The sequence below is a fragment of the Podarcis muralis genome, chromosome 8 (assembly GCF_964188315.1).
Source record: "Podarcis muralis chromosome 8, rPodMur119.hap1.1, whole genome shotgun sequence".
Classification (NCBI taxonomy): Eukaryota; Metazoa; Chordata; class Lepidosauria; order Squamata; family Lacertidae; genus Podarcis; species Podarcis muralis.
Window position 1 is genome coordinate 49,927,526 of NC_135662.1, and position 24,244 is coordinate 49,951,769.

The window sequence follows — 24,244 nt, forward strand, 5'->3', positions numbered from 1 at the left end:
TGAGTGAGTAGAGTTCTAGTTGCACAGTGGGACTTTTCCTTCTTCACCTCCTTCCATACACGCCCTCAAAATCTGCTCTGGAGGGTCCTCCAACCCACTGGAGCAGACTTTAAGAGTGCACAGGGGGTGCAGGGTGGATGAGAGGATGGGGAAGTTCAGTTGCGCAAGTCAAAGTCTGAGCAACTGGAACAGCAGTGCTGAGTACAAACCAATGGGATTTACTTCCAAGTAAGTGTGTTTAGGATCAGAATGCAAGCCTGACATCCTTAATAGTGAGAAGTATTTGACCTCAATTGGACTTTGACATAACTGCGGAGGATCTCAGTTCAAAGTGCAAGTGGTTCTTAGAGTACGCAACGGTATTTGCAAGCAAACATGATCCATACGGCACATGCAGATTCAGGATATGTGAAAACTCTGACACGAACTGCAAGTCGCACTTGGTCCCCTCTACAGCACAGTATTTCGTCACAAAAAGGAGACCTATTTCAGGAAAGGAGAACACAAAAACCAGTCACTCAACTGTTGAATTTGAGACATTTTTTTAAATTGTAAGGATAGTAACCATTACAGAAGTGGTTAACTGCAGCCATTGTCTTAATCTGCAAATCTGCATACCAGAAGTTTGACATAGCAATTAACCATCCAATTGTACAAAGCCTTTGCTATGAATTTAGCCATACCAAGCATAGCTTACTCCACAAGTTATTTCTATAGCCTGAATGATATCATGCTGACTGATACATTTTGTCACAAATGTTGACTAACAGATGACCCATCTTCATCCAGAACACTTAACAGGTGACCAGAAATGAATATAAAACTAAAATATGAGTGAGCAGGACTACACAACCAATATTTGTTCATCTCTAGCTACATGTATAGGATGTAGTGGTCTAAAACACAGAGCCTAGGGCTTGCCGATCAGAAGGTCGGCGGCTCGAATCCCAGTGACGGGGTGAGCTCCCGTTGTTCAGTCCCTGCTCCTGCCAACCTAGCAGTTCGAAAGCACATCAAAGTGCAAGTAGATAAATAGGTACCGCTCCGGTGGGAGGGTAAACGGCATTTCTGTGCGCTGCTCTGGTTCATCAGAAATGGCTTAATCATGCTGGCCATATGACCTGGAAGCTGTCTGCAGACAAACGCTGGCTCCCTCTACCAGTAAAGCGAGATGAGCACCGCAACCCCAGAGTTGTCCGCAATGACTTAACAGTCAGGGGTCCCTTTACCTTTACCTAGCTACATGTATAAAATAACCAGTTGTATACTTCAAGGTTCATATGAGAATTATTAAAATTTAGCCTCAATTTTTCATGCAAGATATTATTAAATTATATCTCCTTTGTTTCCATTTTCTCAACTTACATGAATATATATCTTATTCCCTTTTGTTATGTCAGATTATTTTTCTTTTGTAGGTCAGTAATTTTAACTTTTTTCTGTTTTATTGTAACTAATATTGAATCTTATATGTTCAGCCTTATACGATTAGCTATAAATGCTGGTATCTGATATTATATTCTGATTATGTTATGCAACACTCTTGTTGTAATGGTCCTCACCTGTACGGTCACCTCTATCTATGCTACCCATGGCAGCCGTCTAGTGCTTGCACCCACAACATTTTTATCAAGATACCAATATTGGCACCTTATTTTTTCAACAAAAAAAGCACTGATTGTATGCAACACTACAACGTAAAAAGAGCAGAAGGAAGTTTACCGAAGGCACGCAGCAAATGCTCTCCTTGCATTTCTGTGTACAAAATGAATGGGAAATCCTTTGAATGTGTGTCCATCGGGTACTGCTCTCCTGATGGCATCTTGAAATTCTTCATTACCTGAAGAAACACCTGTGGTACGTTCAAGTTCATAGGCTGCCAAGGCTGGTGACAAGAGGTAGGAAAGTTGGTCGTCCCAAACTGTTGAAAAACCAAGGTCCTGTATGTTGAATCAAATAAAGGGAATTAGGACTAGTTGGTACATAACAATGCTTAGTTCACCTACTTAATAGAGGAAAATAGGAGTAGGGGAACCTTTTTTTAGCTCAGTGGTCCAGAATGTTTTCCCTCCCACCACTTTCAGACCAATTTATGGGGGGAGATGTTATTGTGATGTCAGCTGATATGTTTTTGTCCACAGGTCTTCAGAAGTCCCTTTCAAAATGCTATACTGTATTGTGCAGCACTTTAAACGGGGCTTTGCAGGCACTGCCCTTTTGGCTGAGCCAGGCTTTTACCTGTCCCATACCTGGCATATAATGGCAGGCCTAATGAGGCCTGCGGGCCAGAGGTTGCCCACCTCAGGTTAAAAGGTCCAAGAGCATATTTAGTTAGCAATAATAAGAAGTCCAGTCGCAAATGACTCTGGGGTTGCGGTGCTCAGTTTGCTTTACTGGCCGAGGGAGCCGGCGTACAGCTTCTGGGTCATGTGGGCAGCATGACTAAGCCGCTTCTGGCAAACCAGAGCAGGGCAAAGGGTGGGCAGGAGCTGGGACTGAACAACAGGAGCTCACCCAGTTGCGGGGATTTGAATTTGCATGCAAAAGGTCCTAGCTGAAATGCCATGCGTCTCCAGATAGGGCTGAGAAAAACTGAAGTCAGTGTTAACAATAGTGAGCTAGCTATACCAATGATATGACTTACTAGAGGGCTGCTTCCTATGTTCCTTTAAAACAAGCTTCAAACATATTTGCTAAACATATTTTACATAAAGTAAATTGTTTTACTGGTAAACCAGATGGAGTAAAAGCAAATTGCTTTCAGTTTATGCACAGATGCATCTACATAAATCCAGAATTTCCGCAAGGTGTGGATAGTGCCTATACTTGCTTCCTACATATGTTGGGATAAAGCCATCTTCATACCATGAGTATCAAATGTAAGAAAGGAACTGTGTTGACTCAAATACATTTTGAAAATAACTTTAACCTACTGAAATGCAGAAGCAGCCAAACACCATTTTGCACACAAACAATGGCATGTACCTTCCTGTGTTCTACCACTAACATTCTCAGTTGCAACTCCAGTTCATTGCTTGTCACTGCAGCATCTACTGACGAAGCACAGAGAGGAGGAAAAGGAGGAAGTGCAGTTGTGGCTCCTGGAGAACATACAGATTTGATTGCTTCGCCACTCATTGGTTTCCATTTGGATTCATCATGCAAGTCAAAGGAACAGACTTCTACGGCATCAGTAGGCTGGCAGTTTGCCAAAAACTTGTGATGATTGAAGACACATCCTATTGTTCGGTAAGGATACAGTGGCTTGGGTTGTTCAACAATTGGAGGATCATCAGGTTTTATAGGATTGTGGATATATCTGAAAATTAATAGGTATGATTTAATAAGTTAACCTACAAAGTAAAGGAATTTAAAGCCAGAAGTAGGAAGTCCCAAAGTACTTCTCAGTTTACATAGACATTTGGCTGGTGCACAGAAAATACTGTCTGTTTTTATTGATCAGCTATGTTTAAGAAGTTGGGAGCGAATCTCAGGAATGTACACTCCCCTTTAAAGCATGAACCCCATTCACCCAGGCCTAACAGTGCATGTCCAAAACCAAAATTTGAATCCATGTTCCACATTTCTTAATGCAACACTTCATCAGAGTAGAGGCTACACACTTTGCCCTCACTCTTGTAGCTGCTCCTCTCAGTTCTTGTGTCGCTGTACCTTTCTATTCCAAACGAGGTATCTTCTATTGTACAGCTACACTTAAATGTAATGATTGGGCATTATTAAAAATATTGATTGCAGACAAGAGTTGAAAGAAAATACACAAGTTTTGTATGTATTGTCCACTTCTTATTGTGGCATTTCTCCCTACTGGGCTATCTGTCAAGTCTTCCCCCTGCCTGAAATACTCCCTAGCCATATTCTAGAGAAGGAATAGGTTAAGTGTGGTCAGTCTGGCTATTGTGACATTGCTGCCCATGATTAATGCCATCATTATGTAATTGCTAGGAGAGCTGACTGAGAGAAGAGCTTCAATTAGTTTTTTCAAAGTCACAGCCCAGCTGACTCCAAGTGGTGCCATGTTCTTTTAGTCTTGTAGTGTTATTTATATGTTCCTGAGTAGCTACAGATTGAGCACAGAATATTTTCCAGCATGCCCAGTATTTGCCATTTTAGTGGAGCCATGCATTCAGGATGCCAGACATGTTCCTGAAATAAAACAAGCAAATGAAGAAGTCCCTAAAAAGAAGCACATTAGCCATAACTGGGAGTTGGTTAATAAAATTTCATTAGCAAATGACACACATGCAGAATGTTCAGATGAAACACTAAACTGTGGATTGGTATTATGTCTGAAGATTCCTTGAATCTGCCTTCAATTTTACAGCATAAACCACTTACTTACCTATGTCCTGTTAAACTCTCCCAGAAAGTGATTATTCCATCAATCCCGTAAGTCATTACCCAAGTGTGAGGAGCTCCTTTGGCCTTTGTTCCTACACAGACAAAGGCTTCTAGTCCAAATCCCAGTAGAAGACTGCACAAAAGGTTAGAATGATCCTCACAGTCTCCCTGAAGGGGGGGGATATATTAAAATGTGTAACATGAGTTCATACAAAAAAAAGTAAGGTGTCTTAAATTGGCATCTAATGAAAATTTAGCAGATAATGGCAAGAATTCGAGATTTACAGATTAAAAATAAAAGCAAAGAAGAGTGAATTGCTTTGCTTAGGTTAGTGACAAAAATGTTACCATCATGTTAACATAGATGTTATTGAAAGAAAGGGTTGACTCCAATGCTAGTCCTACTCAGATGCGGCCTGATTAAATGAAGGAACATTGCTTAGGTCCATTAATTTCAATGTATCTACACTGAGTAAAATTTAATTCAATACAACCCACAGTTAGTATATGCAAGATTAAGAGTACAGACAATCATTAACCTAGAATCAAGTATTTCACAGCCTTATACAGAAACTGTACACTAGGACTTACTCCTGGTCTTACTAGCACTACTAGAGAAAGCCATACACCAAGTTCTACTTGAGCAACATTCTGGAAAGTATAATTAGCTTCTATAGTTTAACAATACTGTAGCAGCCAGCATGATGGGACAGAGACACCAAGGGGCCTTCCTAACATGGATGTCACTGCAGCTTACCAGGATGGGGAAGAGCAATGGCAAGGTTAGGGTTACTAGGACACATCAACAGGAGTGACAGATTGGCTCCACCAGTGGATGTGCAGAGCCACAACCTCACCACTACCTTGCCCTGCCCTGCCCCCACCCAGGAGTGCAGCTCCACCCCCATCATGCTAGCTGCTACTGGGGGTAAGCTTCCTTCTCTGATCATGCCCACAGCTTTCATAGAAGGATGTGTATTGGAACACCCACAACTGTTGTCAATGAAACTGTGTACTTTCTAGCTGGTCATACTAGAGTGGTGTAGCATCCACTGTAGTCCAGACATTATATGTGCAACACTTTCTGCATACTTACAGAAGAAATTCAATAAGCAATTAAACATTCTTAATCTTCCAAATGCTGCTGTAACACATCTACCATGTGGGTTTTTAAATATTAAGTGGTTTATAAATGCTTTTAAATAAATAAGCTCATACTAAGTTCATCTAGCCAAGTTTATGAAATAAAATATGGAAAACTGTCTGCAACAGAAGTACTGAACAGTATTGCAATGCATGTGCATGTGGGTGTGTTTACTGGCCATTTCACTCTCCTTGCTTCAGGCCTGCTGCTGCAGAACATTAGGAAACACAGCATGCAATATGGGTGGAAGATGGAACAAAAGTTTGCATGAATACCAAAGTGCAAGATTTCTGGATAGATTCAAAGAATCATAGAACTATAGAGTTGGAAGAAGCCACAACTTAAAAGAGATTTACACCATGAATTGATACTACACAATAAAATTTTGAATTATAATATCTTAAGGAGTGTCAGGTACCTTATTTCTACATAGAAAAGCCAGAAGAGTACACCACTGTTCTTGTTTACTATTTCCTCCACCGATGATAGGGGCTCTTTCATAACCAAGCACACTGACAAATCTTGCCGCTTGCCTGGGTGTGTCTAGAAGTCTGCCTGCTCGAAGAGGCTTGACGTATGAACAGACTGGCCTGTTTATCCCATTTTCATCCTGCATATAAAAATATACAAAAGGCTATCAAATGACGTTTAACTGAAAGAAAATACAGTGGTACCTCGGGTTACATACGCTTCAGGTTACATACGCTTCAGGTTACAGATTCCGTTAACCCAGAAATAGTGCTTCAGGTTAAGAACTTTGCTTCAGGATGAGAACAGAAATTGTGCTCCGGCGGCGCAGCATCAGCATGAGGCCCCAATAGATAAAGTGGTGCTTCAGGTTAAGAACAGTTTCAGGTTAAGTACGGACCTCCGGAATGAATTAAGTACTTAACCCAAGGTACCACAGTATGGAAACAATTGTCTTCCATATCAAAAATGGGATTCTCTACCACAACTGCTCTAGAACTTCCTTTCCAATTTGTGCCTTCAACGAAAGCCAGAACACTTAGGTTTTAATGGTAGTTTGGAAGATAGCAGGTTTTGCGGTTATAGTTACACAATGTCCTGCTTTACTCCATTTCAAGGTTACTTCTATAAAAGAGCTACATATGTTTCATTCTCATTAGAGTCCAAGGGTAATGAGAAGGCAAAGATTGTCATCTTACTTTCAAAATCCTGCTCCTGGCAAGGTGCATGAGCAGTTCCATCAACAACCTGCACTGAGAGCTAAGCAGGAAGGAAATGAGAGGGGGATGCCTTGCCACTCTGAGATAAACTTATTTAATTGCATAGGCCTGTCTAGTGGAATGAGTGGAAGGGACAACCAGTCCAAGGATCTCTTCCTCTACTGCAGGAAAACAAGTGTCTGGAAACAGTAAAACATAATGCAGCCAAGACTTGTGGGGTAGAATAGTTTACACTCTGACAAGTTAACTGTTAAATATTCCAGTTCTCAACAATGAATACAATACAGGGTTGTACTGGAAAAACCAGTAAATTTGGACCTGTAGCAAGAATCAGGGGGAAAATAAGTTGACAGACCTGTGCAAAAATTTTCACCAGTCTTGTGTTGTGTGAAGTCCTAATTTGCAGATATTCTCTCCACCACTGCTTAGCATAAACAAGAAACAGGCGTTCTTTTTCTGCTGTTTTCTGGCGTTCTAAAGAAAACTGAAATTCAGAAATGAACACTATGTGATATATGTATACACATACATTTTTAGCCCTATTTCCCATCCCAGAACATGTACAAAAGTGCCTTGGATTCTGACTGCTGCTTTTCAGAAGAACATATATAGACTTGTTGTGCCTATTCTAATGCTGTCATTGGCTTTGAATAAAATGTCAATAAAGGAAATAGAAATAGGTTTGGACATTTTTTCTCCTAGCAGAGTATTCCAAAACTTGCTTTGAAGCAATAATATGTAGGAGTCATAGAATCATAGAATTCACCCTGGACATTGTTATAAAAAGAATGTACATTGATTTCAAGCACCTAGGACAAGGAACTATGATTTGTTTTCTATGTACATTGTTGATACACATCAAGAGATGATTTATCAAGTTCCACATTACTCAAATGTAGTTTCCACCAGATACACAAGGGTTAATCTGTTTAATCCAGAATACTCTGGGCTCCTTCATACAGATGAAGGGATCCTCAAAGAATTACTGGAGAGTGGGGATTCCCGGCTTCCCACATCAGTATCTATATATTAGGTGTGGATTTTTGCAGAGCACACATATCTATGCACATAAGTTTACATTTGCAGAGGAAAAGCCTAAGACGTAGATGTTGCAGATGAGGCAAGCCACACAACCTTGGGAGTGGAACCAGCAGAACAACCCAATTCTCTAGTAATCACGTGAGGACTTCTTTACCTGCAGGGCTTGTGCGCTACAAAGATCAGAAGCAGATAAAGTAAACTGAAGAAATAATTCTAGGGAACATCAGTAAACCATGCTACTAAGGAGAAGGGAGAAATTTACTGCCCAGTCTGATGTACATGAATATGTAGAAAAAACAGAAAAGTGGTTGTTTGGGCAAACTACAGTACAGTGGTACCTCGGGTTAAGTACTTAATTTGTTCCGGAGGTCCGTTCTTAATCTGAAAATGTTCTTAACCTGAAGCACCACTTTAGCTAATGGGGCCTCCTGCTGCTGCCACGCCGCCGGAGTACGATTTCTGTTCCCATCCTGAAGCAAAGTTCTTAACCCAAGGTACTATTTCTGGGTTAGCGGAGTCTGTAACCTGAAGCGTATGTAACCCGAGGTACCACTGTAATAAATTAATGCTATCTGGTTTAACTAGTGGATATATATAAAACAGCTGATGGACAGTGCCCTCTTGTGTCAGTCTTGATGGTCAGAACAAAAAAATGGGAGGAAATATGAGCAAAAAAAATCTCTTTTAAGAATACTGTATGTAAGCTTGCTTTGCTAATTCTCCAAGCCCAAGGCAAACAGATCCATAACCACAGGATTGCCTTTTTATTCTGTGTTTAATATTAATTGTAATATGACATGTCTGTTGAAAAGAAATGGGCTAAATTTGACAGCATGATGTAGATTACAGGCAAAGGCAAACTTGGCCCTCCAGGTGTTTTGAGACTACAATTCCCATCATCCCTGACCACTGGTCCTGTTAGCTAGGGAGGATGGGAGTTGTAGTCCCAAAACATCTGGAGGGCCGAGTTTGCCTATGCCTGATTTAGAATAATGAAGGCATATGAAAGTTGTCAAATGGCTGGAGACTTTCAACTCTCTTGTTAAAATGCTTAATCTGTAAATGAGTAGGATACTAGAGGGTGTTTTTCCCCAGTAATGAGTGTTATAGTTTTATTACGATAGCAAAAGTTATTGAATTTTGTAATAGATTATGCTGTTAGTTTGCTTGAATTTGATATTAAATTGTGTTTTACTCTTTATTGTACTGCAGAAGTAATAAAGATTTAAGTTTGTAACATGACATCAGTCTTGATTAATCAGGAGAGGGACATCTGCAGAACATTTGTGACTGATTGCAATGAAACATATATTCAGAGTTCCTTTATTTAGAATAACATTACATCAATCTGAATTGCATTAAAATAATAATGCTTAAAAGGGTGCTTATACAAGTTCAGACTTACCTGAGTAGTAACTATTTCCTGAGAAAGTGTCTTATTTAGCTTTGGATACATTTCAAGTCTGATATTAAGTACTCCAACAGAAACTTTTGATTCTGTACCTTTGGACCAAAATACATGGCTTGATAAGAAAACAATTTTTTAAAAAAAAACAATTTTAATGAACAGCAACTCTACAGTGTACATTAAAAAGTCATCAAACAATACTGACAATTAAAGTGCTATATATTTGTTCTAAAGTAGTAATGGAGGGAATCAATAAGACTGCAATTCTAAACCCCCTTACCTGGGAGTAAGCCACTTTGAATTCAATGGGGCTTACTTCTGAGTATAGATGGCTAGACTTGCAGCCTAATTTATCAACACTTTAAACAACTTCAAATTAAGTTGAACAAAATATATGCTTGAATTTTACCTTGAAATGTCAGATTTCAATTCCTAAATACATATTTTGGTTAAATTTATCAGCTTGACCTTTTTTACAGCTTATAAAGTAACTTTGTTAAAACAACAACTATATTCCTGATTTTGTGTGTGGCATTTCATTATATTTGGTGCAGTTGAGGTTTTTGCATTTCCTGGTATTACTTGCTTTGTTGCTATTAACAATATTTATAAAATTCTAAGTATAACTCGTTTTTATGTAACCAAGGAGCATATACTTGGGATTCAAAGCCACATCACCCCCAATTATATATGTAATTACATAAAATAATTTCTATCGAAAGGGCCTTCTTTGCAAACAATTCCAAAATGTGCATATCAGGTTCTGACATCTCTAACATGTATCTTGCTGGAGGGTATAAATTCTTTTTTAACAGGTGGTGTCAGATACCATCTGTACTGCATTTTGCAATGGGTTTTTTCCATTGTTATTAACATCACATTTTAAATATGTTTATATATCCAATTCTATTCATCACTATAAATTATATCACCTACATCCCATTGCCACTTAATCCAGCAGAAGGCTTTTGCTCCCTGTTGAGTGAAATGTTATACCAAATGGCTAAGGTTCATTTACCAGACTGGGTAAGTATCACATTTTCTTTCTTTGTTAACGAAAACAAATATATATATGTTAAAAGAGCAGGTATTCAAATAGCAAAAAAAAAAAGTGTTTATGAGATTTAAGCTCATTAGGTGATATGCCACTAAATTATACTACACAACACAAGTACTTATGGTAATCTACTTTTGTCAACTAAATTAAACCCTTACTGCTCCTGTCTCATTTTGAGTAGTCTGTCACTCTCAGACAATATTGTTTTCCATTGTTGAAGTAGTCTTAAAACTTACCTACACCCAGAAGTTCAACAGCGACATTTGTAATCCTGTTCTCTGCACAAAGGACAGACCGCCACTCTAAGAAATAGGATGCTACTAATGTGGTCTCAGCAGATGTGTCTGTTTTGATCAAGACAATATGCACTGGATCACAAATTGATAGCATAGTGGTTGCATCTGCCATTTTACTTGCTTCACCTGTCAACAGCACAGCAAAATGAAGTTAAGAACACATTTCTGTTAAAAGCATTTCCCATCCACACAGGCAACCCCTGATTTGCGGGGATTGCATTCTGGAGCATTGCATATGACAGCAGAACGCAATTGACCTGTGTAAAAATACGCAGAATGAGGGTGGGGAACTTGTGTCTTCCAGAGGATGCTGGACTCCAACTCACATAAATCCCAGGTCATTGGTCATGCTGGCTGGGGCTGCTGAGCGTTTGAGTAGATGATCATTTGGAGGGCCAGAGGTTTCCCAATATAGAATAGCATAATGAGTTTTGATTGCTGGTTATTACTTAGAAAGCTATTACCAAGGCACTTGAAGTGAAATTGTAATATCAACTCACTCAAGCTTGCCAACTTTCTCATTAGAGCAGATAATTGAGTATAAGATCTAATAGAATTTTAAAACATTTTCATATATATATAAATTATCAAGATATGAAAGAGAACTAGAAGAAGCCAAGGAATAACAGCAGTGGTGAACATCTAGCCTGACAAGGCAGTTCCTCCAAAAGTATACCCACTGCCCAGTGGTGTAGCGTGGGGGGTGCAGGGGGGGTGGGCCGCACCGGGCGCAACATCTGGGGTTAGGGCAAATCCACAGGTTAGGGGGCGCAAATCCACGGGTTAGGGGGCGCAAATCCACGGGTTAGGGGGTGCAAATTACTTGCCTTGCCCCGGGTGCTGACAACCCACGCTACGCCACTGCCACTGCCTATCTAACATATGACAGGTATGAGACAGGCAAAGATGTAGCTGCAAAGGGAAGATCAGGATCCTTAAAAGTGAACTCTGTTTCTTTGTTCCTTTGTTTCAAAACAAGTGGGAAAAGGAACATAAAGGCAAATGTTTGGAATTGTGGGGCCTCAATGAAATTCTGCATGTTAAAAAAAGAATGCAGGCTATATTACTGTTTATGGAACAACTACTCTTGGACTATTTCTGAAGCGCAACCCAACACATTATTCATTTTTAGACTGCAGGCTTCCTTACCTAAGCTTTCCTTATATACTTCAAGTAGAAAACCATCACTGAAATCTGGTTCACAGGCGCACGGGACAGGTTTAGAGCGGAAACGTTGGTTTCGGAAATGCAAGCAAAGTGTCAAAGTAGAACAAATTTGACCAGGTAAAGGTTCTGGTTCCTGCAGATGTTCCAGAAAAGCTTTTCCACCCAAAACCTGAAGATAAAGATACCTTCGTGTTGGGTCAATATTTGCTGCGAAGTGTAACAATAAATATAAAAGTGTTGCAAGCAGTTCATAAAAAATGTATTTAACATAAATAGGAAACACTAGAAAGTAGGTTTAAAAAACTAGTTAGCCAAGACGTAGCGTTACAACAACAATCATGGCAAACAACCACAATCCATTCATCCACAGAGTGCCCCAAGTGTATCTTGTAATTCCCCTACCAAGAAGGTTATCTAGGGATAGTCCAAAATAATCCTGCCTGGTCACTTATCTGAGAATTATTCTCCAAAATTCCTTCCTGACTTATGATCATATTGTTCTCATACATCTACATTTTCTAATTTGCTACATTAAACTAGTCTTAGCAGATACTTGGTAACATGTACAGTATATGTACATACCAACCTGATCATAATTAAGTTGAATACAACCCAGCCTTTATAGCTAATATGGCTCCTTGTGAACTGAGCAGGATTCTGCTTGCACAATGTGACCTCACTTTCCTCTCCTTCCCCCTTTCAGCCCACCCATTCCAAAAATCTGCTATGAAAGTTATGGGAAACCCTCTGAAGCAGATATGGGGGCTGGGGGGTGGCAGGAGCTGCTTGGGGCAGAAGAGGAAGCTGAAGCTCCACTGCATGAGTGGAAGTCCACTTGAACAACATTTGATTCCACCCCAAAAGCCTTACAATACTAGCTTTAAAACATACATTTAAAATACAAAATCAGTACATCAAATACTCAAGGTAATATAGAACATACTTTTCTTCAGCATGGTTGCCTGTCGGTCAACAAAATGAGTAGAGGGTTTTGGAGTTGAAGTAATTTCTTTGTCATTTATATCCTAGAAGTACATAAAGATATCATTAAGGACACCTTCAAGTCAGTCTCCTACAATCCTTCCAACATAATTAAAAACCGCAGAAATACATCATGCTCTACCAAAATATTCATCCAGGGGACACTTCACATGACACAAATCCAAAGATATTAGGAGACACATCACAGGGAGCTACATACAGTTAGGAGCTCTGGATAAGGCTCACTTGCATCAAAATACAGGTTTGTAAATATCACTTTTTTTTAGCTAGAAAATTGCAGGAGCTCATTAAAAACAATGAAGTGACTCATAGGGTTTCTGTAGTTTATAGGCTCTCAATACATCCAGTACTTCCAAGCCATGCAATGAAAAATATATTAAACTTACTCATAAAGGACTACAATCACACAACCTCCTTTTTAACTGCATCACACTGAAATCATTCAAAAGTGATTTTGTATAAATATAGCTGTATTTAACTATGCCATGCACTTCTTGTATCACAGCAGGAGAGTTTTTCTTCAAATTATACTCACTGTTACAAAATTTAGTTCTTTCATAACATCATCAATGATTCCTCGTCGTGTGAGGGCTTTCATTAGATCTTCTTGGGATAGCTGCTGATGTTGAGGTGGCAGTTCTTCACGTATGGTCTCAGCAAGCACTTCTCGAATCCTGCTGTGAACATCCATCTAAACAGAAACATTTCTGTTAACATGTGATACAGGCTCTGAATGAAATTCAATACAACCTTCATATAATTTTAAAAGGTAATTCCAAGAAAGAGAACGGTTTTTAATGCTCTCGTAGCACTCTGATGCATGTTCTCTTAGTTATATGTGCACATTTTGGACATGTTCTGGTTTTGTTCGACTTATCAGAAAGCAACCTAGGAAACCTGTTTGTCATTCATTGTATCATTAATAGACTTCTTAGAAATCAAGCCAGTTCTTTTGTATGCTTACTGAATAAATGAAGGTCCTTTCATCATATAAAAAAAAAAAAGAGTTATCACAACTGCTTTTTAAGGTTGCAGCCGCAATCTCAATCTTCAGGTTGCAATATCAACACTTACCTGGAAGGAAGCCCTATTAAAATCAGTGGGATATAGACAGATAGATATAGATACAGGCTTCCTCTGCTACAAGCCTCAGATAACATATGGGAAAACCGCTTTGGAGGATATTTAAAGATAGGTTCCTCCTTCTTTCCCAGCAGTGCTTTCAACGGGGAGAGCCCTTACCTTAGTTAACTGCTGGTGAATAATCTGTTTGAGCTCCGAGGCTTTCTCCGGAGGCAGAGCCATGGCTGGGCAGCTGCTACAATTTCTTGGGGAGGGAAACAAAAACGAGCTGGGCGTTAACTTTAAGGGGATCTCCCGAAAAGGAGCGAGCGGCTTTGACACCAGGGAGACGCGAACCCTCCCGCGCACTCGCCCGCCTGTGTCCAGACCAGCTTTTGCAGAGCCCCCATTGGCTCAGTCTTCAGCCAACCAGAAACGGAAGCCTCACCCGCAGCCGGGAACGGGGCCTTCTAGCTCAACCGCCTTTCGAAACAGCCCGCCTCAGAGGCTGGCCTCGGCAATCGCCTGCTGGCTAAACGGAGCCTTTACTCCCGGGCTCCCTTCTAAACCCCACCACTGCAAACACAGCTCGGGCTTTTCTCGAGGTTGCTATCCCGGCGCAGTAGCTGGCTTTGGATAAGGCCGCGGCGTGGGAAGGGGAGATTGTGACAGGCACTAGGTTAAACAGCACGCCGTGCCGCTGAGAGATAAAGGCCCCCTCAAGGGGAAAGAAATCACGCCCCCCCACCCCCGCCTACACGTTTGCTTCTGTCTTCCCGTTGACAAGATGTTCGTTTCCTGCGATGGCTCCGCGTGCCCGGACTTCAAAGGCTTCATGCTCCTTATGGTAACGGAGATCCCTTCTCTGGGGTTGCGCGCGCGCGCTGCTGTTGCTGCCCTGGCAACCGGGCGGCTGTCAGTCAGTCGCGAAGCGGGGAGTCATTGAGAGAGGTTCCGCCTCCTCCTTCTTCACAGCCTCGGTGGGCTGGAGGGAGAGCGGGCATTAAAAGGAGGGGGGAGATTGGGGCACCCGCCAGACAAGAATCGCGGGGCCACTGGGCCTTTGATGGAGGTTGCACTATATATAAAAGGGACGAGGAGGGCATAGAAGGAACAGAGTGGATCTCCTGAAGAAGGAGCCCCCCCCCAAAAAAAGCCTCTCACGTGAAGGATGTTAATCTGAGAATGGTAATCCCTACAACTGCAAAACTGACTGTACAAAACTAAATTCCTGTTAAACTAATAAATTTTCTAAGCACTGTACAGTGGTACCTTGGGTTACATACGCTTCAGGTTACAGACTCAGAAATAGTGCTTCAGGTTAAGAACTTCGCTTCAGGATGAGAACAGGATGAGAACAGAACTTTGCTTCAGGATGAGAACGGAAATCGTGCTCCGGCGGCCCGGCGGCAGCAGGATGCCCCATTAGCTAAAATGGTGCTTCAGGTTAAGAACAGTTTCAGGTTAAGAACAGACCTCAGGAACAAATTAAGTGCTTAACCAGAGGTACCACTGTACAGATATTCTCTGTGTCTGTCCTTTTGCTGCATTTCATGTCCCTCCGACCACACTTTTCACAACGCCAAATCCTAGGATGATGCTTTGCACATCTGATCAACTAATTGTCAGTGTGGACATCTTGATAGTTAAAGCTGATCACTCTTAAAAAACAAAACAAAACTAGAAACAGTAAGCTGTTATGGATTATGTAGCTCATATGTGTCCATCATTTCATTTCATCTGCATTTTTTTCCATTTCAGCCAGCGGTATCAGTGGGAAATGTTGGCCAGCTAGCTGTAGATTTAGTCATTTCCACAGTTGGCATGTCCAAAGTTGGTTACTTTTATACTGATTGTCTTGTGCCGATGGTTGGAAATAATCCATATGCAACGACAGAAGAGAATGCAACAGAACTTTGTACAAATGCTGAAGGTATGTGCTATAAACACAAATCTTGTCAAGACACCCTAGAAAGCGACCACACTTCCTTCAGTCCTTAGGATCAGTTCAGGCATTTGAAAATCTGTGCAAAGCAATGAGAGGGAGAGAGCTTCTGACTTGGAGTTTGCTTGCTTTATTTATTTATACATACTTTTCATAGAAAATATCTCAAGGTGGTATTCAAACTAAAAACAGTAAATAGTAATGCATCAGTAAGAGCTGATTGGTAAATAATCTCAGGTTTGAAAGGCCTGTTTGAATAATACCATTTTTAGAAAGCACCTAAAATGAGCAGGGGTGGCTCCTGCCTAACCCTTGTTGGCAAGGAATTCCACAGGGCAAGGCCTGCCACACTAAAGGCTTGGTCCCTGGGAAAGGCCAGATGAACCTCAGGTGCATGTAGGACCATCAAATGTGCCCCATCAGAAGACTTCATAGCTTGTAGTTGCTGCCTTCTAGCAGCAAGTCATATGAGATGAGCACTGAAGTTTTTGTTCATATTACACTTTCAAATTGCCACCAGAAGCAGCACACGCAACTAGGGATGTACTTAGGTAGCTGCATCATGAGACTGCTCAAACTATTCCATGTGACGACAGTTTCAAACATCTTACTTTGCTTTTAGAGTGTGAGCACTGAAGTTTTCGCATGTGGGAAGCTTGTTGTAGTTATCACTCTAGCATCTAAATTGATAGTCAGCCCAGCTGACAAGTGGGTTATGTATAAATAACGGTTAATTGTTCTTATGTTTATGTGTTTTCAGTCTCTTGCAAACGTACTTAATCAAGACAGTTACTTGTTTGCTGGGACATATGTGTGTCCCCACCCCCCAAAAAATAATCTTCTAAAGAATTGCTACGAGATCCCTGATATGAATGATTCTAAAGGTTCAATATCATAAATGAAATTGGGACGGGTTCAGAAATCTTGATAGCTATGTGAAAGCATATAAAGTAATATTGCCTTTTGTTCTAATGTGTATTGCTTGTAAGTTCTGAAACAGGTTCATTTCATTGGGGCTTACTTAACTAAATTGCAAAAAAAATTTCTGCTATCACAAAGGGACATTGACCCCTCTCCTCCTCCAGATCTGTTTCAGAGGGTTGAGAGAACCCTAAAACCAGCACAGGGCAGAAGGAGAGGGGAACTAAATGTAATTTAATGTGGGTCTTGATAGATTGTTTATGCTACTTCTCCCTGTAGTGTATGCAGCGCCTTCTAAACAGTTGGCTGTTCTACAAATCAGATCACTGTTCATAAAGGTATGTGTGTCCATTGCAAGTAGTCATGTTATAAGACTTCAAAAGTGAAAACAAATAATGAAAAATGTTCAAGTCCTGACAGTAATTAAAACTGTCCTATGAGATGTATAATTAATTGTGGGTTTGATGTGGAGTGAAACTTGGGTAAAGTAATGCAGTTGTCCTGGCTCCTGTCCGCTGGAGTTCACTGACAGAATCCCAAGCCACTCCAGACTCTATGAGGGAATTGGCCATCCAATTACAGGATGTAGAAATAGAAATAATTTTTCCTGCTTGTGGAAGGCACCTTCTAATTCAAATCCATTTCTAGAAAGGTGCCAAATACATTTAAACAACAGAGGATGAATTTTTTTTTTTAAATCAGCAAGTATCTGACAGATGTTTAAGATGTAAGTTAACAAATAATCAGTCATCAGTTGCTGAATTCAGTAGGGTAATTATTCATTGGAAATGGCAAAATAGGTGGTAAATTGGCATCATTTCAGTATATGGCTTTCCAATAAATCCTTTGAGCTGTTATATGTTGTTACGGCTCTAAAATACAACTATGCCAGTCAAGATAGTCTTACTTTTTAAAGGTCACAAGAAACCAACAGCTAAGAAAACATACCATTGCATAATTAACAATTCAAAAACGTTTGAAGTCCTGAAGACTTAACATGATAATTTGAAACAACTTTCTAACCTCTTCTCTCTCCCCACCCCCCTTGATGTAAAGAATAAATATAGGTCCTTTTGTCAGACGCTACTATCCTGGGTGAAAAGTTGCGGTTTTGCCAAAATTGTTCTTCTGTCCAGCAGCCATGCTTACCAGCGTAATGACCAACAGCTTCATGGGTATGTCTGTGCCAACTGTTAGAAATGTTTTTTTAAGGGCGGGATCCATCGTTGTATGAGTGGAGTTCTATTCATGTAGCTGAAATTTACCTTCCCCTGCTTCCCGCAGCACTGCCCCATCCACCCTCAAAATCTGCTCTGAAGGGTTGCAGGTCCACTTGGGACAGCTTTGGGTGTGGGGGCTGCATGAATGCTTCTGTGAGCAGGTCTTTTTGGTGCCCAGACAGCTTTGAATACAACCTGATGTTTTAATTGAATTTTGTGCTTTGATCTACACTCACCTTAGCTTCCCAGAGCATCTTTCAGTACCCCGAAAGAAGCCATAAGTGCAGTGTGTCATAAATACATATTCAGTCTTTCTATCAGTAGCTACATGAACTCCTTAAGATAGGTCAGTCTCAGGCCTGAGTGTTTTTCAGAGATGACAGTTGGTATTCAGTGCACTTATTCCATTAACGCAAGGACTTTTGGCTGCTCAAAAGGGCTGCCCCTCCTTCTTTCCCTGCATCCCTGGCTCTCCAGAGCTGATCTGAGGAGGTTGCAAGATATGCATTGGGATGTGGGGGGAATTCTGTTGTGAAAATCCTTGTGCTAATGGAACAGATGTGTTGGATACTGCCCAATTTTTATTTATTTAGAAATTTTCTGATCTGCTTGACATAAGAAGCATGTTAGAAAATAAATAACTCATAAAACTGTAAAAGCAGAGAAACAGAGGCAACGTGAGAATATCTTTATTTGGGCTGGTGTTGGATCAAAGGTGTGTTTTAGTGTTATATTTTAATATCTCCTCTTATACTAGGAATCATTAGGTACTTGAGAAGGACAGGTTGTAAATACTGTTTTAAACCAGCTCCAGCCTCATCACACTCCAGTTAACCATGCCCAATAAAAACTTCCTTTTCATATTTTCCGTCTTTGATCTAAAGCAGTGTTTCCCAACCTTTTTTGGGCAAAGGCACACTTGTTTCATGAAAAAAATCTCGAGGCACACCACCATGCCAGATGGGGAAAGGTCACTTTTTACTTATGTAAAAAAAAAAAAAAAAATAGTAACAGCATAGAAGGTAATGGTTAGGCTAGCATCCCTCTTCCAAATATGCTAGGTTTTTATTTGCAGGGACTGTTCTACATGGGAAAGCATTCAGCACTGTCATTCTCCCATCTGCCATCTGAATTGGTACTATTCTGGGTCAACTTACTCTGCTGCATGTGTAGATGAAAATGGCACAAAGTGTGGGGGAGGGGGCAGAACAGGTTTCAGATACAGGATATTAAGCATACACGTACTTCAGATTGAACTGGTTGCTTGCTTTGCAAGTTTTCATTTCCCAAATGACTGCCTTGGCAAGCGCAATACCTACCAGGCTCAACGCCGGTCTCGCGCTGCCGCTTCCCGCGCTCTCAAGGACCCGGGAGGAGGAAGGCGTGAAGGGAATCCCGAAGGCGCGAAAACCTCGCGCATGCGCAGGCCTTCCGCCTGCGACAGCCCAGTAGGCCGGCCGAAGCGAGCGGCGATGGGATGTGGGAGGGAGCTCGCTCACCGCCCCGCGTGTGCCTATGTGGGGCACGTTACAGCCCCGTGACGTCAGCGCCACGCAGGCAGGCAGGCAGGCAGACGGCGAGAGCCCCACGCTGGGCAGCCTCTCCTCGCCGCCGCCGCCCCGCCTCTCGCCGCCCGACTCGCCCGCCTCCCTCCAGGCAACATCTCGCGGCACACCAGGCAACGTCTCGCGGCACACTAGTGTGCCGCGGAACACCGGTTGGGAAACACTGATCTAAAGTTACCTACAACATTTTTGTCATCCACAAAGTCTTGTTATTCTAGCAGGCTAGAGTAATTTTTTCCTTTTTCATGTGCATATGCAAAAATGTCTTTCATGACAAAGGTGTAATTCAGCATGCATTACAAATCAAATTAACCTGCTTTTTCAAAGTTCCCACATGTAATTTGTGGCAGCTTATGCGTATATCTCATGGTTTATTGACAGTACCTCACTGCGATATTTGCTTTCGTCTGCTGTTGAGAAAGCAGTTGGAGATCAAATGCAGAGACTGAACAGGAGAGAACTGGAGCAAACAGCCGCTTTCCCTGGAGTAACAGATGAGAAAGTGTTCCACATTCCAGGAGGTGGTATCACAAAACTATTGTTCACTGAAAGGTTGGTGAGGCAGTAAAAAAAATAATATTGAAAATTACCATTCTAAAGTGCGAATGAAAGGCACTTGGCACTGGAAGAGGACACAAATGAGTACCTTATCAAGTAGCACCAAAGTTAAAATTATCACCTCAAATTACTCTGAAGTTGGAGTACAACATGTTATCAACGGAAACTTTTGCAGAAAAAATATGATGAAATTCTAATCAAAGGATAATTTAAGAAACTAATGACCATTAAGCCACCATCACAGTTTAGAGTGATTTTATCTAGAGTGGTACCTCGGGTTACATACGCTTCAGGTTACATATGCTTCAGGTTACAGACTCCGCTAACCCAGAAATAGTACATCGGGTTAAGAACTTCGCTTCAGGATGAAAACAGAAATTGCGTGGCGGCAGTGGCACAGCAGCAGCAGGAGGCCCCATTAGCTAAAGTGGTGCTTCAGGTTAAGAACAGTTTCAGGTTAAGAACGGACCTCCAGAACGAATTAAGTACTTAACCCGAGGTACCACTGTAATTGCTTTTTCCTACTTTTTTGTGCAGCTCGTGCATAGAGGGCTACTCTCTTTTATAAAGCTATTATTTTTAAGTAGAAGAAACTGAACCATTTATGCTGGGCTGTGCCCGCTTGCTTGTGTGAACAAAGGTTTCAGAAGGAAATCTCTTGGATCTTCCACCTGAGGTTGACCACAAATACCAAGTCTATCTGCATATGGGACCTTGTAGTAACAGCCATCCAAGACTGTAGTGGGAATCACTTGGAAATACAGTTCAATAAACCATTTATGAAGGAAACTGGTGAGAGCTTGGTCAGATAACTAGCTCTAAAATTCTCTGTTCTCAAGAGTGGATACCAAGGGGGAAAGTTGGTGTTTCTATTTAGTTGTGTCTAATTAATCCCTCCTGGATTCTGTCAAGAAGAGCCAATCCCTTAGTTCACACTTATTCAAGGTCAAAGCAGAGCTCTGTTGTTAATGTACCTGTCCTACTGTTCTCCACTCCATTCCTTTTGGTCCTTTTAAGGTCTTAAAATTTCAGGGCGTATCTTGGTGGTTCTCAGACAGTCATTGTGCTGTAGCAAACAGCATGGAATCCTTGCTTGATTAAGCTTGGTTTTTATGTCACCTCAGCTTGCTTTAAGGAAGAAGAATGCTGGATTAGCTGGATTGTTTTACTTGTTTACTTAGTGTTTATGTGTGTGTGATTCTATGGCTTATAGGAGGGAGAGGGAACCTGTGGCCTCCGGATGTTCCAAGACTACAACTCCCAGCAGGCTTGCCAATAGCTAGAGACAGTGGGAGTTGTAGTTCAACATCTGGAGGTCCACATTAATCCATTCCAGGCTTACAACCCAAACATGAGCAAGAGTGCCAGCAGAGAATTTTTCTGTCCAGTTATTTAATTGCTTTTGCTTTTATTCCAGTTGTTCAAAAGGTATTCCAATGATAGTTTTGCTGAAGTTTTGCTCAGAGGGAGACAATATCCCTGATGCCCTGGCTCTTGCTGACTACCTTAATGAATGGCTCCAGCTAACTGCAAACCAAGTAAAAGTATGCCAGCCCACGGTAAACATGGTAGGTCTTTTAGTTTTGGAATTCTAACGCTTAGAAAGGTGCTTCTAAAGTGAAATTACGAATACTGTTGCAACATATGAATATTGTTGTACTGTAACCTTTGCCCTTTTGTCTTCAGGGGCAATGGGCTAGATCCAAAGTTGCTGTTCAGTGAACAGAAGGGCTCCTTCTGCAACCTTTGGATCAGCTTTTCACAGGGCTATGGGAGGATGGAGGAATTGACAAAAAATTGCCTCAGAGCCCCTGCCCTGAGGCATATTATAGGTTGCATGCTTTGTTCTCATCTGGCATTTGTCATGGGGGTGCCTTGAAACAATTTGTATGCTTGGGGACACATCATGGCTGCAGATCTGGAAGAAAAATTCAAGGAAGTTCCTTCATTCAGACCATTTCCTTAGAATGGTTTGAAATTGTTGACATAGACTGGGGGCTGCAGGATGCATTGGAACACTTTTACTTAAAAGCCATATAATTGAATGCTAGAGTGTATATAAATACAAGTGTTTGAGACAATCTGCTTTTGCTACTTGAGAATAAAACTGTGTTGTGACTTTTGTTTTCTGAAATTAGGAAAGCTGCAGTTCTCCAGCTAAATCTTCCAGATGGAAAATACCAAGTTCCTGGAAATTACTCTATGGCAGTGGACTTCCACCTGCGTTGTTTTAAATTCTCTTCTTCTTTTGTTTATGGACCACTTATTTAAAATTTAAGTTTTACACTTTGGATTCTAATATGATTAATAGCTGTGCATAACCTTGTGCGAATGAGCAGATCTTCTTGCCAGAGATATTTTAAAATGCTGAGGCTACCTAAAGAAAAGTGTAACATACAACTATACAGAATGAAAATACTTTCCCCATAATAAATTCATTACCTGTAAGCTTTTAGTTTAGCTTAACTTTTGAAACATTCCAGGCCTTTTCTCATTCTTATTCAGATGCTTAATTACTTCTGCCTTAATTCATGCAGTTAGGAAAAATCCAGGTAGTTGATATGCAAACAGAGTCTGAAAACATATTCCAAGTGATATGTAACACACCCAAAAAGGATGATGGGCTTGTTGGAAATAGAGGTGGTGAGAGGCATCAAACTTTGTGTGGTCATCTTGTAAAGACTGTCAAGAATTCTGGCACAAAGTACTAGTGCATATTTGAAAAGATCACAACTTACCATATTCAACTTCGATACAAAAATCAATCCTGCTGAATTGAGATTTGAAATATGAATCTTTTGAATGAAAACATATGTACACATTCACACACACACAACCCTTAGAGGTACAATGCTGAGCAGCCTAAAACTGTGGAAATGCTCAGAGATCTGCAATGACATAACATGTATGTCTAATATCCAGCATTTATATTCCCAAAGCTAGCTGCTTTTGACACCTTAAGGCAGGTTTCCTCAACCTCAGCCCTCCAGATGTTTTGAGACTACAATTCCCATCATCCCTGACCACTGGTCCTGCTAGCTAGGGATCATGGGAGCTGTAGCCAAAAACATCTGGAAGGCCGAGGTTGAGGGAGCCTGCCTTAAAGTCTTCAGAAGAACAGTAACTTCAATGAATATTTAGTTCTTACTACATTATGCAGATGATGATCAACAAGACTGTATTTTTCAGTCTTAGACCAAAGTTGTTATTCCTTCTATTTCCAGCTTTCAGAGGTAAGTACCATGCCTTATGTAGCAAAACAGTGCCACCCACATGCAAGAGAAAGGTAGGCTAGGGAAAATCCAAGGCTTACAGAAACAAGCAATTTTTGTTTTTAAAAGTTAACTGGGAAACAGAAAAACAGCTCAAGACTGAGCGTGATGCTTCAGTTCCATTTGTATATTAAAGTGTGAATATGTTCCCTTTGTTGAAGGGTAGACATTTTACCCAGTCTTTGGAAGGTGGGGTATAATAAGGATAGGGTTAATACTGATACCAATTTTCAGTTTGTTTTCCGTAAGCATGCTTTATTTTCAGAATACTCTAACCTTAAAAACAAATCTGTGTAGGAAACCAGTTTCCACTGTGCCTATAGATGTGTTATTACTGATAGTTTATGTGTAGATCTGCCTCAAATACAAGAAACCCAAAATGGGCTCAAACAAAATAGGCAGAGATCTTGTCTAAGGGAAGTCTGCAGCCACATGTCAGGCACTTCTTCAGCAAAAAACCCCCAAATAAACCCATTAGCTGGGCCATGGACTCTGTGGGCAGCCCAAGAAACAACTGAAGGGAAGCCTTCAGTGCAATTTCGTTTCTTAATGACATATCAAGATACTACCTTGTGTTCAGAACTGCATCATTTTTAGCCAGTCATACTAACTTGCTTATGTTGTGCAATAGCCAATATTGGTCATATTCAAGAGTAGACCCATTGAACTCAGTTTGCTTTCTAATGAAGCCCAGCTTAGTGCAGATTTCCCCTGCAGACCATACTATTTAAATTTACCATCTTCCTTTTGAAAAGTGTATCACAATGCGATTAAGTTCCATTAGAAACAAATTTTAAGAAACTAGTTCTTTACAAGAACTTGTGCGTGGGCTCATCAACCTTTTCATAGAATCAGAATTGTAGAGGTGGAAGGGATTCTGAGGGTCATCTAGTGCAACCCTCTGTGATGCAGGAATCTCAGCTAAAGCATCCGTGGCAGATGGCCATCCAACATCTGCTTAAAAACCTCCATTACTTATTTTTTTTCATTTTGCTATTGTTATTGGTGGGTGGTATTCTTTTGCGGGTGGCGCTGTGGGT

General features: G+C 40.9%; 2 protein-coding genes across 6 annotated transcripts; one reads left to right on the forward strand and one right to left on the reverse strand.

Annotated features, from left to right (window-relative positions):
- Positions 1-344: 344 nt before the first annotated feature.
- CEP76 (centrosomal protein 76) lies at positions 345-14,573 on the reverse strand. 4 transcript variants are annotated; one of them, XM_028737400.2, is made up of 13 exons: positions 14,482-14,573; positions 13,904-13,979; positions 13,197-13,352; positions 12,603-12,684; positions 11,642-11,866; positions 10,433-10,618; positions 9,137-9,234; positions 7,046-7,174; positions 5,922-6,113; positions 4,361-4,527; positions 2,986-3,319; positions 1,723-1,940; positions 345-483 (listed from the first exon to the last, which is right to left on the reverse strand). In XM_028737400.2, the coding sequence occupies exons 2-13, from the start codon at positions 13,964-13,966 to the stop codon at positions 345-347; spliced, it is 1,989 nt and encodes a 662-aa protein (XP_028593233.2). In that variant the 5' UTR covers positions 13,967-13,979; positions 14,482-14,573. The 4 variants fall into 4 exon arrangements, with proteins under 4 accessions (XP_028593233.2, XP_028593232.2, XP_028593234.2 ...); XM_028737399.2 differs by having other exon boundaries at positions 13,904-13,988; positions 14,482-14,559; XM_028737401.2 differs by lacking the exon at positions 14,482-14,573 and having other exon boundaries at positions 10,433-10,540; positions 13,904-14,168.
- On the forward strand, positions 14,453-22,411 carry PSMG2 (proteasome assembly chaperone 2). 2 transcript variants are annotated; one of them, XM_028737406.2, is made up of 7 exons: positions 14,453-14,570; positions 15,485-15,656; positions 16,869-16,927; positions 17,646-17,764; positions 19,756-19,926; positions 21,350-21,500; positions 22,071-22,411. In XM_028737406.2, exons 1-7 carry the CDS (start codon positions 14,511-14,513, stop codon positions 22,164-22,166), a joined length of 828 nt encoding a protein of 275 aa, XP_028593239.2. In that variant the 5' UTR covers positions 14,453-14,510; the 3' UTR covers positions 22,167-22,411. The 2 variants fall into 2 exon arrangements, with proteins under 2 accessions (XP_028593239.2, XP_028593240.2); XM_028737407.2 differs by lacking the exon at positions 14,453-14,570 and adding an exon at positions 14,719-14,911.
- Positions 22,412-24,244: the final 1,833 nt, after the last annotated feature.

What these genes read in the sequence shown, in the direction of transcription:
- PSMG2 (XM_028737406.2), top strand. Translation starts at nt 14,511, where the DNA reads ATGTTCGTTTCCTGCGATGGCTCCGCGTGCCCGGACTTCAAAGGCTTC. An exon ending in TCAGATCACTGTTCATAAAG is followed by an intron (nt 16,928 to 17,645) that starts GTATGTGTGTCC and finishes CTTGATGTAAAG; the next exon opens with AATAAATATAGGTCCTTTTG. An exon ending in AATGACCAACAGCTTCATGG is followed by an intron (nt 17,765 to 19,755) that starts GTATGTCTGTGC and finishes GTTTATTGACAG; the next exon opens with TACCTCACTGCGATATTTGC.
- CEP76 (XM_028737400.2), bottom strand. Translation starts at nt 13,966, where the DNA reads ATGGCTCTGCCTCCGGAGAAAGCCTCGGAGCTCAAACAGATTATTCAC. An exon ending in AAGAACTAAATTTTGTAACA is followed by an intron (nt 12,685 to 13,196) that starts GTGAGTATAATT and finishes ATGTACTTCTAG; the next exon opens with GATATAAATGACAAAGAAAT. An exon ending in TAGTGGTAGAACACAGGAAG is followed by an intron (nt 1,941 to 2,985) that starts GTACATGCCATT and finishes TTCAACATACAG; the next exon opens with GACCTTGGTTTTTCAACAGT.